At 37.2% G+C, this 18,889-nt stretch overlaps 1 protein-coding gene across 1 annotated transcript in view; it reads right to left on the bottom strand.

Annotated features, from left to right (window-relative positions):
- TGFBI (transforming growth factor beta induced) overlaps positions 1-18,889 on the bottom strand; it is a 270,562-nt gene that overhangs the window by 61,586 nt on the left and 190,087 nt on the right. The window contains exon 12 of the mRNA XM_044069218.1: positions 7,814-7,944. Within this exon, the coding sequence (XP_043925153.1) occupies positions 7,814-7,944 (131 nt within the window). The remainder of the gene's footprint in view (positions 1-7,813; positions 7,945-18,889) is intronic.

An 18,889-nucleotide genomic window follows, 5' to 3' on the forward strand; every position in this document is an offset into this window, starting at 1 on the left:
GAATTATAATTTATAATTTAAAGGAAGAACTGAACATTTCAAATATTGGCATTTCAGATGAGCCAGTTTTTTTTTTTTTTTTTTTTTTTTTTTTATGGATAGTTGAAGTCTCACATTACAATAGTGTTGAATGTTATGAGTATTCCAATTAAGGTGATAAGACAGCTATTGCTTTTAGATGGATACATAGAAAATGCCTTATAACTAGGAATGAAATGGCAATTCATCTGATTTAATTTGACTTGGACAGCCATGAGTTCAGATGCTCTCTCCAAAGGAATCAGTCTTATGTTAAAGCTGTCTTTGACACAGTCAGCTATCCCCCCCCCCCCCACACACACACACATATCTGGCAGTAAGTCTGTAGACATGATGGGCCCTAAACATAGGAATAGAGGAAATATTTTTATTGATTTAAACAATGTCTCTGCAACTATACAAATATGAATGTGTTTAAGTTACAGGACAGCCTCAAGTTTGGGCATTTTTGTTAAGACTCCTGGCATTCAGTAGGGTCGCTTTAATCTGTTCAAAATTACAACTAACTTGGATGGAATGTTGTGTAGGTAGACTCTTCATAGAAAGGACACTTCTGCAATTGCATTAGCATTAATGTGAGAGCCATTGTGAAAGAGGTGCAAACCATACTAGGAAAAGCAGGAAGACTTGTGAGCAATCTTGTTCGAAGATTTTTTTTTTATATAAACTGTATTTTACTATTTTAAATAAAACAAAAAGAAAGAAATATTTAACCAGACTTGTAAACATCAACATACAATGACATGGGTGGATGGGAGATCGTAGGTTTACCCCGGGTATCACTTCTGTGTCACTGTTAGACAGAGGCACAGTATGCTAACCTCGAAAAAGGGCATAGCAAAATTAATTTAAAATGGGTGGCGAAAGCCAAACACACTCTGGCTAGGCTTATAAATGCCCTAGGGCAGATAGCCTAGTATGAACCTATGAACCTATGAACTTATGAACATCAGAAAATCACATAAAAATTAAGCAATTGCATTTTTATGCTCCATTTTGTGTAATTATTACAAGCATGGTTCTCAAAGGATATTTTCTGCTTGGATCAAGTCTGGGATGGTGCAACTCCAAATGACAACTGCAAAGGTATATCAGCAGTCCCAGCTTGGACATTCTAAGGTATCAGCAAGGTGACAGAGCTTGCAGATGGAATCCTCTTCCTGAATATCTTTACATATGTATATGAAGGGTGAACCCTCTGAACATGCATTTAGTATATAAGTATGAACAGGGAACAGAACTTTATCTGTGTAACTCCCACCCATATTGAGGCAACTCACTCTTTCACATAGAAGGACTATCATTTTCTATCTTGCATAACACTTTTTGAACAGGAGAAAGATCACTCTTTGTTAAAAAGCCTGACAAAAGAGATAGTATTGTGATTAGAAATGAGTTTGTCTATACCTAGCAAAATATTTCTAGCTCTCTCAACTGATCTGGCTTATTTTACACCAGGGAAGTTATGTTCTTCATCCACAACTCCAGTTTCCATTACTAGTGTCTTGCACACCTGCCTGCCTCCCGGCTGAAAAATGTCCAAAGCCCCTCCCATCACTATAGTGATGGTGATTGCTGAGATAACACCATGTCATCATTTTGGTATGAACTAGTCCTAGATACATGGATGACCTATTCCCTGGATTGTCATTAGCAGAATAAACCCTCAGGTGTGGGCTGATGTAAATTTATTCTAGCTAGAATGGACTTCAGTTTGTATTTAATTAATACTGAATGTTTTGAGGAAGTGTTGCTTTTCTGACACTTCATCACAGACCTAATCAGTAAGGGAATGACTACCAGAAGGACAATGTTCCAGAAAACATATCTTCAAGTTTTCCTGGAGAATACTAGCTTCTTCAACCTTAAAGGTAAAACACATAAGGTGTATCTGAATGTGAGTGGTGAAAGCAATTGTTGCATATCAATGCAAGCAGCGTGCAGCCTGTAAAAATACCAATTTCAGGCACAAGGAGACTCATACCTGAACTCAAACCAGACAATTGTACACTGTACATCAGTTTGTGGAGATCTCGCCAAATTCAAGACCATTTGTCCTGGACGCTTAGGTAGATGAAGAAGTACAGCTCTCAGCTGATCAACTTATTACTGTTAGTTGAAAATGTTTGAATGAGTACTGACCAGATAGGCATGGGAGATACAAATAAGGACAAAATATCTCTTAGGAATGTCTGAAAGAGGCGTTGTTGCAAAAAAACTTCACATTCTGTATCTTAGTTGCCTCTCATTGTGTCCTGATTGAAGCCAGGAGCACTGATTATGAATGCACCATGTTTACATGCTCAGTTAGGGAGGCAGCAAGAAATAACTGCAGTCAGTGCCTGCAATATAGTATCCTAAGGAAATGCTGTATGACGATAGATGATATCAAGCAGAAAAAGTAGACTTCTGGTCAATGCATATAAAGGGCTCTTCTGATTCAGCAGAGGGATACCAAAAGGTATCATATAGTATAGCTACTACACTGGTTATTAAAATGTGATCTTTGGCATGGAAGGAGTTTGGAAAGGCCATCCAGAAAGCAAATTCAAGAATCCTCAAAGAGGCACTGATGACCCATTTGTCATTTTAGTAGGCTGGAGTTAGAACCTCATTAATGCTGTGCTATGTGAGAGTGGAAAGTGGTATCCACTACTGAAGAAAATCCAGAGAAGCATATGTTGCATTCAGAGAACTTCTTGACATGATTCCTTGCCCTTCTATCAGGAGGAAATGCATCACGACTCTAATGGGATGGATTCAGTTAATGTTTTTTTTTTTTTTTTTTTTTACATAGTGGTTTCAATGTTATTAATAAGACATAATAAAAAACATGAGAGCAGATTTACATTGAAAGAAAAGACGAGAGTAAACACAACCTAAAGTATGCATAGTACACTAACTAACAACTACCTAAAAAAAAAAAAAATACAAAAAAAAAATACAATATTTACAATGGGATTCAGTTAATGTGGATGAAGTTATTAAGTTCATCAGTTGCATCGATAGAGGAAAACATGTAGAACGGGAAGAGATACTATTTGCAACATGGAAGGTAAGGGGAATGCATTTGATAGCATGACTAATGTGCCCACTAAAGAACACATGGAATGTTGTGGCAGTGGCTCTGACATGGCAAACTGGGATCTGGTCTGCATCTTTATTTAAAGAGACTAGAAGAAGCATTCAGAGCAAAGAATGATTAGACTTTTCATCTTCCCTTAAAAAGTTATTGCTGCAGTGCAGGATGTCATAGTGCAGCCAACAGATGAATCTGATATCCAGAACAGGGATATAGCATAGACCATGTGGTAGTGGAGAGCCTCTTAACCTTTAATAGTTTTATGAAGGGTTGAAGTTATTTGCTAATCTAGAATTCAGTTATTTTGCAGACATGGAGAAGGCTTATGACTGCATTCTGTGAATATCTGTTGGAGGTACTGCATGATACTTGGGTACCATGGCATTAGGCTTAATTCATTCAGTGTGGGCGTTGGAATGTGTCAAAGGTGGTCACTTCACCAGTCCTCTTCTTATTAACAGTTGGCACAGAGGATTAGGGTTATGGCCTGTAGTTCCTATGACACAAAGTTTGATTCCCTTAGCCTTCACTTGCCTACAGTCTGGCCTTGAGCAAGTCACTTAACTAGACATAGCTCTGAGGTCATCTCTTAAAAAGGACTGCGTTTGCAATGGCCCAGCCTGGTTACAAAATGGGTGTTATTATTAGCCTGCAGCCAAGCATAGAAGTATGTCATGATTGTTGTTCTACATGTTGCATGTTTGTTTTTCAAAGAACAGTGTATATTATGACTATGATAATGTTACTTTAGATTTAAAATAATTAACTGAGTTAGTTTAACCACCATTTAAAGATATTCTTTTGGCATATTCAGTGGGAATTATGCTCAAACTGGATTTCTGTTGGACGCAGCCAATTGGATGGTTTAAATTTCCTGTTTGGAGATATATTGTCTGGGTATCCCATATGACATACTAAAATCCAAGGCTATGTAAACTGAAGCATTGTCGTTCCTTCTTAATTTGATTGCTACTGTGACCACATGATGAAAAGCAGTGCCATCGTAGTGAGTGAGTGAGTGAGTGAGTGAGTGAGTGAGTGAGTGAGTGAGTGAGTGAGTGAGTGAGTGAGACAGTGAATGAATGAGTGAGTGAGTAAGCCAGTCAGTCAGTCATTGAGCATGTCATATACGGTGGTCTGTTAAGTCAGACTTGGCATCCATTATCCCAAACGTGGCTCTTAAAGGTACTTTTTTGCTTATTTTACATTATTTTTGGTATAAGAGGCAGTGCAGAATGTGATAAATTAGCTATTTTTTCTTGTGCATAAAATGTTTCTTGAGCTATAGTTTCTTCAGTTGGAACTTCAAATCTGCAGCCAAGTTGCAAAGTGCATTCCATTAATGTAAAACTGGTTACCTTTCAAAAGTATATGTATAAAGCAACACAGCAGTTGGAGAATTAAGTGCCCCGATGAAAAAACAAATGCATCTAATAACCAAACAAAGAGGTCGCAAACACAGCCACAAGGGAGCAAAAAATAAAACTCTAATGAAACAAAATAAAATAGTTGTTAGCATTTTAGGTTTTCATGTTTTTGAAAGGAACAGGGTTTGTTGTTTTAACTCTGCTGTCATCTACTGGCACTAGAGAGTTTAATGTATCCTTTTAAATGTACTGTTTATATTTTTACACAGGGATATTCATATATAGTATCTTTTTATGGCTCTATAATAAGTGTTTTTATAATGTGTTATGTATATATAGGTCTACTTGATATAGTCAAGATTTCACAATATCGAAATTCATATCGCCGAGACCATATGATCGACATTTGAAATGTTGACCATACAAGTAGAAAATAAAAAACAAACAAAAAAAACTTATCTTAAAGCTGCTAGCAGGGGGCCTTAGCCCCCCTGCACCCCCTGTGGGGGGCTCCACCCCCACACACCGCGAAACTTAAATATACCAACTCCGAGATAGCACTACAGTGCAGAAGTGGAAATCTTTCCATTCTGCACTGCAGGGAGATGCCAGTTCCCCATGGTCGACATTTCAAATGTCGATCATATGGTCTCGGCCATATGAATGTCGACATTGTGAAACATCGACCATATCAAGTAGACCTAGATATCTATCTATCTATATATATATATATATATATATATATATATATATATATATATATATATATATATATATTTTTTTTTTATCACGAGAATTGAATGTTTACAATTAGTGGCCAGTTTTTGACTGCTTCAGAACTATGATTGGCTGGATGAAGAATGATGTGGCTTTAGAAAAGTATTTAAATGAATGTGAATAATCTGTTTAATATGTCTGATGGAGCATCTTGGAGAGACATGAAAGTGCTAACAAGTATTTTATTTTGTTTCATTAATTTTTTATTTTTTGTTTCCTTGTGGTCATATTTGCAACCTCTTTGTTTGGTTACTGGATACTTTTCAAATGTCAGCAGCAGATATATATATATATATATATATATATATATATATATATATATATATATATATATATATACATATATATCACATAATCAAACTTTTAAAAGTTCGAACGGCACATGGTCGACACCATATGATCAAACTTTTCAAAGTTTGAAAATGTAATAAAAAAATAAATAAACCAAAGAAAAAAACCTACCTGAATGGTTTAAGCAGGGGGACAAGCCCCCCCTGCACCCCCCATTCTTTAACTATACCAACTCTGAGATTGCACTACAGTGCAGAAAAGGGAAATCTTCCCATTCTGCACTGTACGGAGATCTCGGTTGAAACATTCGGACTTTTAAAAGTTCGATCATATGGCTAAGACTATATGACGTTCGAACTTTGAAAAGTTCGATAACGTGTCATAGACCCTATAACATAACTTTTAAACATACACGTGGGTACTTATAACATAAATGACAATATTTATCTAAATAATGTGGGGAGCTCCACCTCCACATCTCCCAATGTCGGGGGCTGTGCCCCCCACCCTCCCAACTATTTATTCTAACTCCAGGGTCGCTCTACAGTGGGGAAAGGGCATAATGCTTTGAATTTCGTGTGCCGAAGTTATGAGTTTTGATCAAATGATTTTTCGGTGTTTTGAGGTTTAGGTGTTTTGGTGTCGGTGAAATGAGTGTAGATCATATGAAGTAGACCCATATATATATATATATATATATATATATATATATATATATATATATATATATATATATAAAATTAAGGTATATTCAAGTGTATGTCATGACCACTGATGCTGACAAGATTAGTGCCGAAATTCAAAAAGTATTAATGCTGCTTTCCTCATAAATGATTAGTGTACCCTGAAATACTTTGCTTAGCATCTTTTTATGACATTGAAATTAGTAAGCATTCTATTTTTATAAATGCGAAGAATCATGTTATACTATTCCCTACCAGAAAATACCAAACTAGTCTGAGGTGGAGGAATATTTTTATAAATTGTCTTCTCAGCTCTCCCTCTGGGGATGTAAGCTACTTCCTGCTAACTATACCCAGTAAATGTGAAACCTTTATGAGCAAGAGATGTCCTTATATACTGCCTATTACACACCCAGCTGTTGAACAGTTACAGATTGCACATGGGTAGCTAGGGAATAAAACAAAAATTTGCTGAGAACTGCCAGTATAACACTTCTTTTCTGATTGTTTGGAGCAATTATTTAGATATGCAATAGGTGCATGATAAAAAAAAGAAAGAAATAATACACTGCTAAGCTCTCTACAGTCATGTTGCCTTTCAAAATGTTTTCCGTTCAAACGTAACTTTATAATCAAGCCACTTTTCTATATTTATTTATGAAGCAAACAAATACAGCTGAGGTGAAACTGAGAAGTGAGGGCTAAAACTTTGAATTTTATGTGATGATGATTAAAGTAACAGAACAGACACTTTCTTTAATCTCAGGTAAAAGGTGCATGCTGGTCATTGGAATGGTTGCACTGGAAGGGACTGGCCCAACAAAATGGTAAATACCTTTAGCTCAAAAAAAAGAACTACAGATGAATTCAACAGTATGACAGTCCACTAAAGTTAAAGAAAAGAATGTCCAGGGTGCAAACTCTACTCACAGTCCCTGATATAACCTGGAAAGAAGTTGCAAGGTCTTCTAAGGGGTTATATCATTTATGGAGGTTGGTGACATACACAGTGAAAAGCCACAGTAAAATCCAGTTCCACTGGAAATTAGACACAAGTGCAAGGAAAAAAACCCCCAGCAAACTCAAAGAAAAAAACTATTTGATGTCTATGTGAATGATTTGGTGAAAGTAGCCGGGAAGGGTTTTAATGGTCTACAGCCAGAGAACGACAAAAAAGTAAATATTTTAGTTAGTTGATGTATACAGAGAAGTACACCCTTCACAACAAGAGTGTAGACACCTCTGAGACATATATACTTATTTGTATTTATACAGCATTTATGTATGTCACTGTTTTATTGTTATTCCTATTGATATTTACAAATGTTTTCAGTGACATGGACATTTGTTTTATAAGCTTTCTTCATTATGAATTCAGTCAAATGATATCCAGTACTCTCTACCTTTCATCAGCTAAGCATTATTAGGTAAAACAAACAAGAGAGACAAAACAATATTTCTTTCCTTCTGAAAGTCACAAGAAACATGAGAAATTCTAGTACAAGAATTTTTTTTTTCTTAAAAAAATAAAAAATAAAAGAATTTTCAGTTGTGATATTAGTGGATTTCTTTACCTGTAAGTTTTCTGCGTTCTTCTGCAGGTAATGCTTGGAAGGCCTCATTGGTTGGTGCAAATATTGTGTATGTACCAGGCCTGGTAAATGTTTCAGTAAGTCCAGCCTTCTGGATCATTCCAACCAATGTGCTATTGTGCAAAAAATTAGTGTAAATTGGATAGAGCTTTTTATTACCTTAAATACCGCAGTGATAAGTATTGGAAAAAAATGAAACAACAAATCACAGTACATATGCAATTCTTTGAATTCCATTTGTAAAAACTGAGCCATGAGTAGCAAATAAAAACCAAATCAGGAATGAAAGTAGGCATTTTAAAAGAGACACAGAAAATGTTTTGCTTTGCCATTGTCAGAGCTAGCACTGGCTCAGTTCTTGCTTTCATCACTTTCAGCAGAAATTGACATTAAACGTTTATCAAAATTTGTCATCAAGACACTTGTTTCCATGTTGTTTGTAAAAAAAAAGTGCTCTCTTAAGCAAAGTAAACCACAATATAAGGGTTTAATGATTTATAACATCTGAATTTTGCATTTCATTTTATTATTCATGACCGTGAATAAATATGAAACATCTGGAGAAGTCAGACAGGGATAATATAACTCCAGCCTTTACAATGTGAGTGCCTAAACAATTTCTCTTAACAAGCCTATTTTACTTGTGATCACATTATTACATCTGGGAGACTGAATGAAAGGTATCTTGTTTATTAATCATTCACTGCAGTATAACATGTCCGAACACGACAGTAAATGGCAACTGAATGTTGTTGGGATTGGACTTACAATACCTTTAAGGCAGACTGTTGTGTTTACACTAACACTTTGCAGTTCTTTTGTGAAAGCTCCAACTAAAAGGAAGAGCACAAGAAATATTTTGTAAAGAAGTTGTGTTTTTTTTTTCAAATATAGAAGATTAGTTAGATTATAATGACATTTGTTTTCACTATAGCTATTTTGTTTTAATTGCATCTGAGTATTTGGAACAATAAACACTGTCCAGCTGTATGTTTTCATTTTCTTTCCAATTTTACTCTTTATTTAACTCATTAATTTGTCAATATGTCCATCTATCAGTATGCCTGCACTTTATCATGACTTTGTATTGTTTCCTCAAAAGACTTGCTCGTTGTATATACTTCCTACTGTCGCCAACACCAGCTAGGCTTGATTTTCCATATATTGTTTTCACTGTCAATGGAAATCAGACTTTATCAGCAGCTATGTGATATGGCCTAATCAGTTAGGATAGCAAAAATCTGAGTATCTGTAACTGATTCTGAGGATACAGCCTCGTTATGAAACCTGCCACTAAAATAAAAGAAGTACACCTCTCTGAGCTACAGCAGCTCAGCTGTGCACTAGTGATATGCTGGTGACCCGGAAGGAGACAAAGTGCCACTGGGTAAGTTGCACTTATCATAACAGTTGAAATTCAAAGTCATTACTACTGTTCCTGCTGAAATAAGCATGCATCCCAGGGGTCAAGTGCTTTGATTTTATGAAAGGAAAGTGTTAATAAAGTGAGTCTGAGATTTGGATATTTTCACCCTGGGAGGATATGACTGCTATAATCATAAACTTTATTCTGGTTAAACATCAACTTTCAGTATAGCAACCACAATGCTGAAATCATCCTACCCATTTGGTAGAACATAGTGAAGCACACCAAATGCACCTAGAACACTGAATGTAGAAAAGAAGGTACTGAAAGGCATTTCAGGAGCTTCATTCATAGGATCATAGGATGTTACCAGGCTAATGGTCCCAGGACTCTTACAAGCCTAGCCAAGTTCAACCCATGTATCCAAGGGTGTCTAGTTCAAGCAGACACTAAAATCTGCATCTATTGCCCCTGTCCAAGAGGGACACAGGTGGAACCCTGGGGATGAACTTCCAGTTACCCATCCAATCATCCAAATTACGTGCAAATAGGGCCAATGAGGAGCTTTGTTTAACATGAGTAGGAAACTTGATCCAAAGTTAGGGCAACCTCTGTGATACAAATCTGTCTCTGCAGCAAGTTCTGTTGATGTCACATACCAGGTTAAGGTCCTCTGAGTAAGGGACCCATGTAGCATTTCATTTGCAGATGTGCAGCATTTCCATTAAAGCTGGGTCAGAGATTGCTCTATATGGAAGGCACAGGTCACCTCTGAGCAGTCTGTATGACACAGAGTAAACTGACAATGATTTCAGTCTGTCCACATAAGACAGATCTTGAAGACCCTGACATTTCTTTGTAAGGAACCTTTGTGGTCTCTCCAATGGCTGCAGGTGTTTAGAAAGGAACATACCAAAGGGAGCACTGTCCTCTATTACTGGCCTGATAAGGGAAGAGTATAGGGGGTTATAACGTCTCTTTTTCAGGAGGCAATGCCCTTACTTATGAGATAAGCAATATAAAATGCCTGTTTCACCACTGTAATGACATAGTTTTCAAAGTTAAGGTTGCTGTTGACTTGTGTGCCTAGATCTCTCATCGCTGATTGTGTGCTTAGGATATTGCTATTGATGCAGTAGTTTGCAGGAACATCACCCTTGCTGAAGGGGATGACAATGCATTTTTTTGCATTAAGTTTAAGATCATGACTTTGGCACCAGTCATTAGTCAGCTGCAGAATAATGTCTTTATTGCTAAGCATGCCAGGTTGTCTCTTTTTTATTATGTACAGCCCCCTTCTTCAGGGTTTAAATTATTAGCAGCCATTTAATAAGATGGAAAAAAAGAAAACAACAGTGTTAATGAAACTTAATTGTTTACATCTGGCAGTGATAGGAGGCTATCAAAGTATATCCAGCACCACAAGTTGGAGTTTGTCTTCAAAATCTTATCCCTTTTTCTGTTTTCTTTTTACAGCTGTCTCTTCAACAACTGAATCATAGGTGTTAATGTTTTCTGTTTGAATATTTACTGTCATATTTTCTTCATAGTGTTAAAGCATACTAAAAGTAAATGTTCCAGTTTTTAATGTTCCTCTTCACTGGTTTCCGTGTTTGCAAGCTTTTATTTAAAATAAGGTGTACTTCTATATGTTGTGAAATTAAAATTATGTCTGATTTGCTACAGTATTTTCCATTTAGCATGAATTTTTTTAATTATATTCAGTAAATAAGCTCTAAAAGTACATTAGTTTCAGCTAACAAAAACATTTAGTATTTGCTTGTTTTTCAGCAACTACTTTTCAGAAGTAGGAGATCATAGTAAACAGGTATAAATTAGACTGTGACAATCAGCATGTTTTAACACAGGCAATTTTACAAGCATAATAAACTATCCAAATCTATATATTTTTTGGAAAAAGTGATTAATCAACATCTTGGGTGGACCAATGGCATGAGGATTTACCTCCTACCTTGCAACATCCCCAAGGGATAGACTCATAGAAGGCAAATACACACTCTGACAAGGTTAATGTTTTCTAACTGTTTGAGCTGCCGCTCATGTTTCATTTAAGTACCAATGAATGTAGTTAAAAATAAACCTACCTACATATGTGTTCATAAGACACATATAATGGAAACAGCTATCCTCCAATCTAGTTAGTTAATAAATGGCAATGTTCTGATGCTGGTACACTTATATTCTGAATCACTGCAATGTTTCAAGCCGTAACATGTTACAATGGTAAATGGGAAGTGTCAGAAGCAGGGATTTGACTTGTGCTTAATTGAAGTTGGGGTTCTAGGCATTGGTTTCAGTTTTGAGATTTCCCATTTATCCAAACATGTAATGACTGTGGAGGAAATTATTTTTACAAAGTAGAAACTACACCCCACTACAAAGAGCTGCTCTTGGATTGAAAACCCTTTGATATCAAAGATAATACACTTACATTTTGGTTTTGCAATTCAGACATACTAGGTTGGTCATGGAGAACATCGATGTCTGTGCTGTGACTGAAACCTGGTTCAAGGCTCCTGAGAGCACACCAGCACTATCAGGTTATACCTCATATCATGCGTTCCGGCCCCAAAATCCGGACCGAACCACAAAAGGAGGGGGAGTATCCATATTCATAAAGGATACCCACACCTCCAGGTTAGTGGCAATGCACGAAGCATCGGAGACCATCCAGGTGCAATTAACCATAGGTAAAACTGCCCTACAGTTTGTAACATGCTACAGACCACCTTCTCAAACTCAGGAAACCCACACAGCCTTCCTGAAGACACTGGAGAGTATGAATGTCTCTCCAAACACCATCATATTGGGTGACTTCAACTACCCAAACATAGACTGGGAACATTACTCAAGCCCCAACACCCTAGCCCAAAGGTTCCTTGAGTTCATAAACTCAAATGCTATGGAACAACTAGTCACCATTCCCACAAGAGGAGAAAATATACTAGACCTGATCATCACAAACATGGGGACAAAATGCTCCACACCGGAAGTATATCCCTCATTGGTGAGATCAGACCATAAATTAATCTCACTGGAGATCCACATCCCGCCCCCACCCCAGCAAAAAAAGACCACAGTGAAGAACTTCTCAAAAGCAAACTTCACACTTCTTAAGACTGGAGTGGTATCCTTCAAGGCCCCCGAGCCAGTGGAAACCACAACCCACGCTGCTGAAACCCTTACAAATGCCTTCTACGAGCACCTCCAGGAATGTATGGATCAAGCAATCCCTAATAAAATCAAGACCCTTTCCACCAAAGGCAGGCGCCCGGTCTGGTGGACTCCAGCCATAAACAAACTCTACAACAAGAGGAGAAAGCTACTACATGACAGAGCAAAATCCCTAAAAGGGAAGGCATCTCTGATCAATACTAGCAAAAACTACGATCACTCATAAAATCATCCAAGGCCAACTTTGAGAGAAAAATCGCTAATGACACAAAAGACAATCATAAAGCCTTCTTTAGCTATGTTAGAAACCTGGGTGGAAACTCCCAGATATGCTCAGAATTAGTCCAAAATGATACAAAAATCACTGAACCCACAGACATTGCCAACATACTGGCAGACAGGTTCAGTGCAAATTTCTCCCCTCCCCCCCCAAAAGGAGAAATATCTATCCCACCAGAGTCTAGCCTCCCAAACATCTCAGATGCCCAGGTGAGAGCTGCTCTCTCTAAAGCAAAAAACACAGCATCAATGGGACCGGATGGTGTCCCTGGCTGTGTGCTATACGAACTCAATGAGGAACTAAACCCACACATAAGGCTGCTGTTTAATCTTAGCCTTACTACAGGATATGTACCCAAAGAATGGCGTACGGCAACTGTGGTCCCACTCCACAAAGGCGGTGCTTCTATGGACCCTGGAAATTACCACCCCATAAGCTTGATGAGCCTTGTCTGCAAAGCTATGGAGAGGATCATAATGGAACTCATAAATAAAGACATTGGGGACCTACAGACACTGGATCCTACCCAATTTGGCTTTGTCATGGGCAGATCCTGCCTCTTGAACTAGGTCGACTTTTAGAAACAGTCACTAAGGCCATTGATGAGGGTAAGGCAGTTCACACAGCCTACCTTGACCTAGCAAAAGCGTTCAACACAATACCCCACTCGGGCATCATAGAAAAGCTCACCAGCTTAGATGTAAACCCATATGTCACAAGATGGGTTGCAAACTGGCTCAAGGACAGAACACACAGGGTTAGAGTTGCTGGTGCCATGTCAGACTCTAAGCCGATCACGAGCAGTGTCCCACAGGGCTCAGTCCTGGGCCCCCTCTTGTTCGGCATTTATTTTTCTGAAGTGCAGGCAAACATAGGGGGATTGTGGCTGACAAAATTTGCAGATGACTGCAAACTGGGCAACATAATTGACACTCCATCAGACACAGACATCCTCCAGAAAGGTCTCATAGAAATGGATAACTGGTGCCAGAGCCATGGCCTTAAGCTAAATGCCAAAAATGTATAGTCATACCCTTTGGGAAAAACAAGGTAACCCCTAATTACCACATAGGTGGTAATCCATTAAACACGGAAGAAGTTATCAGGGACCTGGGGACCCAAGTTGACAGTAACCTCTCTTTTGACACTCACATTGCCAAAGTGGTTAGGAAGACCTTCTACATTGCCCACCTGATCATGAAGGGATTCACATCCAGATCAGGAGAGGTCATTGTACCCCTGTACTCTTCACTTATCAGACCAATGATTGAGTACAACGCCCCATTCGGAATGTACCTTACCCGACACCTGCAGCAGTTGGAAAGACCCCAAAAGTTCCTCACCAAAAGGATAAAGGGGCTCAAACATATGTCATACGACGCCCGACTGAAGAACTCCAGCTCTATTCAGTCGCATACCGTCTGCTCAGAGGTGATCTGTGCCTGACATACAAGGCCATGTCCAACCCGGAATTAATGGACATGCTCCACCTCAAAAAAATCCAAATCCACCAGAGCCACGAGAGCAAGAGACTTAAACCTCAACACGGATATAAATAGGACGTGCTGGAGGGACAGATTCATCACCCAGAGACTCCCTACACTATGGAACAGAATCCCAGTCCATATGAGGCAGAGCCCCTCACTGACTCTGTTCAATAGAAATCTTGATGAGTGGATGGGAGATCGTAGGTTTACCCCGGGAATCATCTCTGTATCACTGCTGGACAGAGGCACAGCAAACTAATGGGTATAGTATTCTCATCCTAAGGGGTGGTGAAAGCCACACACACTCTGGCTAGGCTTATAAATGCCCTAGGGCAGATAGCCTAGTATGAACCTATGAACCTATGAACCTATGTAGCTCAAAATCCAAAGTGTCATGTTATTTTACGAACTGCAGCAGCCTTGAATTATTTAACTGTCTGGTAATTGCCGGTGTTACAGCTTTTAACATAAATTTATTGACATTTTTATTAATTCTACAGTAAGCTTGAGAAGAGGAACTGTAGTTAATTAGTAGTTTACTGCTTTGGTAGGATTACTCCTGATGCTTTCTGCTCAGGTCACACTACCATTGTGTTTTTGTAGTCTATAATATTATTTTTAAATAGCAATTTTTATTGAGGATAATTTAATGTAAGAAAAGGATGTACAAAGTACTATACTGTGGGAGTTAATGGCAGAGAGTGGGAAGTGAAGAAGGTACAGAGATTTATAGGACTAATGAAACCATGAAGGAAGTAAATGGAGCAAGTAATACAATCTAATGAAGATGGATGTCCTGCAAAGGAATAAACTCATGTAAGCTCCAAAGATAGCAACAACACCTTCATAGCTGTAACACTACAAAAGTAATTTACAGGGCACAGTGCAATGAATGTGATGCATTCTATGTGGGCAAGACTGTAAATAAACTCAAGCATAGGATTTCATGTCATCTGTCAGAAATTCGCTCTGGATGTAAAAATAATGCACTAGCCAAACACCTTTCTCTTCATAAAAGACACACAGGTTTTAAGTTCCAGATCCTGGATCGCATAGACATGGGTGATCTTGAAAGAGACATCCCAAATATTCTGGAAAAACATGAACTCATGTGGCAATTAAAGCTGAACTCTTTTAGGAAGCCTGGACTAAACTACTACTGTTCAATTAAAAGTGCACTGAAACTTAGAAAATTGCCGCATTGTTTACATGACTAATTTTATTTTATTTTATTTTATTCTACCAGTTGGTTTTAAATACCATTTTAAATCAGTTGTAATTTAAGTGTATATTTTGTTTCCATCATCATACATTTTTTCTTATTATTTTTTCTTTTTCTGGTTCACTTTTTACCACGTTATTCAAAATGATGTGTAATAACAATACTAACTAATTATACAATTATATATATTTTTATAGATAGTTTTTGGGTTTTTGTACACAGGCCTGAAGAAGTCTAGAGGACAAAAGTGATCTTTGTTAACAATAGGCTATGAAAATAGAATATGATTTTTACAATTGATTTTTCTACATGCAAAGTATATATACATATATTTATATATATTTTTTGATTGCCAAATGGAGTAAGGTTGATATATTTCCAGCCATGTAGTATATTGTCTTGGATAAAATCAAAGACTTAATCTTGTTCTTTTGGCTTTTCCTGGTCAGGGGTCGCCACAGTGGATCATCTGTCCACTCATGATTGGCAGTGGAGTCTTACGGTGTTGAGTTGCTAGTCCAGCACCCAACCTTCCACAGAAGGCACACACATGCACACACTCACACCTAGGGCCAATTTAGAGTGTCCAATCCACCTACTGCATGTCTTTGGGAGGAAACTGGAGCACCCGGAGGAAACCCACGCGACCACAGGGAGGACATGCAGACTCCACACAGAAGGCACCCCAGCCGAGAATCAAACCAGAGAACCTCTTGCTGTGAGGCAGCAACGCTAACTGCTGCACCACCATGGCCACCCAAAATCAAAGATTTAATAATCTACTTAATAATCTGGTTAAATAAGAGGTACCACATCATTATAAATTTTATTTAAAATACATAAGGGTTATATTATTATGGCAGCTACTAAGTAGGGCAGGACCAGCTTGAATGTCACACTGATGGGGGGAGGGATGTGAAGTTGACATGTGTACCAATAACACTTTGTTTTACAGTTCAATAAACCACTCCCTTACCTGATAAAAAGTATATATATATATATATATATATATATATATATATATATATATATATATATATCTTTAGAAAGCTTGTGAGGAAAGTGTTACTCTATTTTTGTTTGACTTGGATCACTTGTCTGTGTACTTAATAAAGGATTTTCGAATAGAAACAGACTGCCTGCCTTGCTTGGATTACTTTCGAATACTTAGTAATTCTGTACAATTATATATTTTTTATTTTTAATTTTTTTGATTTGAGATGAGTTTAAGTTCGCTACTTCTACTACTTTTGTCTGATCTTATTAATATACAGTGATTAACTAGAGATATAGGGACTGAAAATCTTCCACACAGAGAAGTTTCTTACACTGTTTTGATTTCTAAATGTCTTACGTTTTTTTTTTTTTTTTTTGACAATTCCTTAAAGGGGATAGCATTGAAAGCCTTATTGAAATCAAGACAGGTTACACATACACTTAAAATTTGGCCAAGGCAAATCTAAGCTCATTAAAAAGTGAACCAAATTCAGTAGGCAGAACATTTGTTTAATACATCTATATTGGCCAATATCTCAAAGTATAGAATTGACTCTGCCTTTCTGAGTAAGATCTATAACAAATCTGTGCAAAATGTGCATACTGGTAAGCCTTATTGGATCAGAGATTAGTTAAATTAGCCACAGATCCTCACTTAAGGACCAACAGCCATAATTTAGAAATGACCCCTCTGAACACTTTAAAGTATCCCTGAACAGTTTGTGACTTATCTTATGTTTCACAGCATGTGGAGCCTCTAGTGAAAGAGGCTATGTACTATCCTGCTATTCCCTTTTTAAAATTGTTGTTTAAAATAATCTACTAATAAACTTTCATTTGACATTTGTTAAAATTATCCTTCACTAATTTCATCAAGGAAATAGCTTGCGCCTGCATCCATAGATTTTAATGGAAAGAAGGGCTGCATGCATTATATCGTATGGATGCATTCTTATAAAATCCTTGCAGTGATATCACAGAGGGATAACATCAGTTGTGAAGCTGAGTCTTCAATAAAAGTCTTAGAATGTTTAAAGAATGACATGAAAAAACAAAATAAATAAATACACGTGTAAATAAAGACTGGTAATTGAGAAGCATGTGATTCACATTAGTTATCCAATTTCACAATGCATATCACAACGCTTCAGTGACATCTTAATAATGTGGGAAATAGTTTACCTGGTTCTATTCTGTAACACTGAGGAAAATTTCTGGGTTGTTAAGTGTCTCATCAATTGTCTTCATCAATTGAAGCTATACATTATGGCTGTATTCCTTTTGATTACTTGTATCAGTAAGTCATTGAGACATTTTTCATGCTATTCCTGATCATGGAGAGGATGATAAATAACCAACTGTGAGACAATCAGTGTTTGTGATTATTACATGTGTTCATATACATATTTCTTTTATGGTTTATGGTTAGCAGACTTGGCCTAACACTGCTTTGTATGCAGGTTGGCACATACTTGCCTGATCCATGAAGAATAAAGTAGTGGAGACTGTGACACCAGGGAAATACTGTCAGTCCTGCTAACTGGAATTTTCTAAATAATTGTATGTCACTTGAAAATATTAATATGATTTGTATAGAGATGTGACACTGCCGGCCCATCTGTCTGGAATTTTGTAAATAATTATACGTCATTTGTGAATACTGATATGATTCATATGCTTGTCTTACAAATGTAAGAGAACTGTATGTTATGTACTGAGCTTCAAAAACATAACCACAGTTTACCCTACTGGGAAAGAACAGAAATAGATGTAAACTATATAATTGTGCAAATGTATGTATTAATGGTAGAGATGGAACATACAGAGTTAACTTGCAAAGCTTCAAGAAAATAAGTTGAAAAGTAAAGTGTCTTGTGATGTGCTATAGGAGGTTAGTTTATGCAGTAAGGAGACAGGGTGTCTAGAGATATAAGTTATTCCTGTTGTCTTGAAACACTAATAATTACTAGGTTTTAAATGTTGTGTTTTATTGCGCAGCGACTTCCTAGCAGCTGCACATCTGAGAGGTAAGTATTTTTGACACAGATATGTTGTTTCTGTTAGCCTGGGAACTGAAGGCAGGTGACAAAGAGTGATGTCATCCAGCTGACCCAGCAGTAATGTTTTGATATTAATTTGGGAATTCTCTCAGAAACTGTGCATTTTGTATCTTGTCTTGGATATAGAAACATCCATTATGCACTTCTCATCTGCATTTGCCAATTGCAAGTAACTAGATTACAGTAATATCCTTTAATGATAGATAGGCATATAGTAAGATTATAAAGTAAAATAAAAATGGTAAAGGAGCAAACAAAGGCTGCAAATACTCAACAGCATATAAATTCCTTCCACATATGCTGTTGAGTATTTGCAGCCTTTGTTTGCTACTTTACCATTTGTATTTTACTTTAAAATTTTGCTGCTGTTTTTTTGTTAAGGAGCATTTACTCCCTGGTATCATCGTTTTGTGTTTGATTCAGTTATATAGTAAAATTAGTTTAGATGTTTT

Source organism: Protopterus annectens, chromosome 4.part0, assembly GCF_019279795.1.
Source record: "Protopterus annectens isolate FY-2018-M chromosome 4.part0, PAN1.0, whole genome shotgun sequence".
In the NCBI taxonomy this organism is placed as follows: Eukaryota; Metazoa; Chordata; order Ceratodontiformes; family Protopteridae; genus Protopterus; species Protopterus annectens.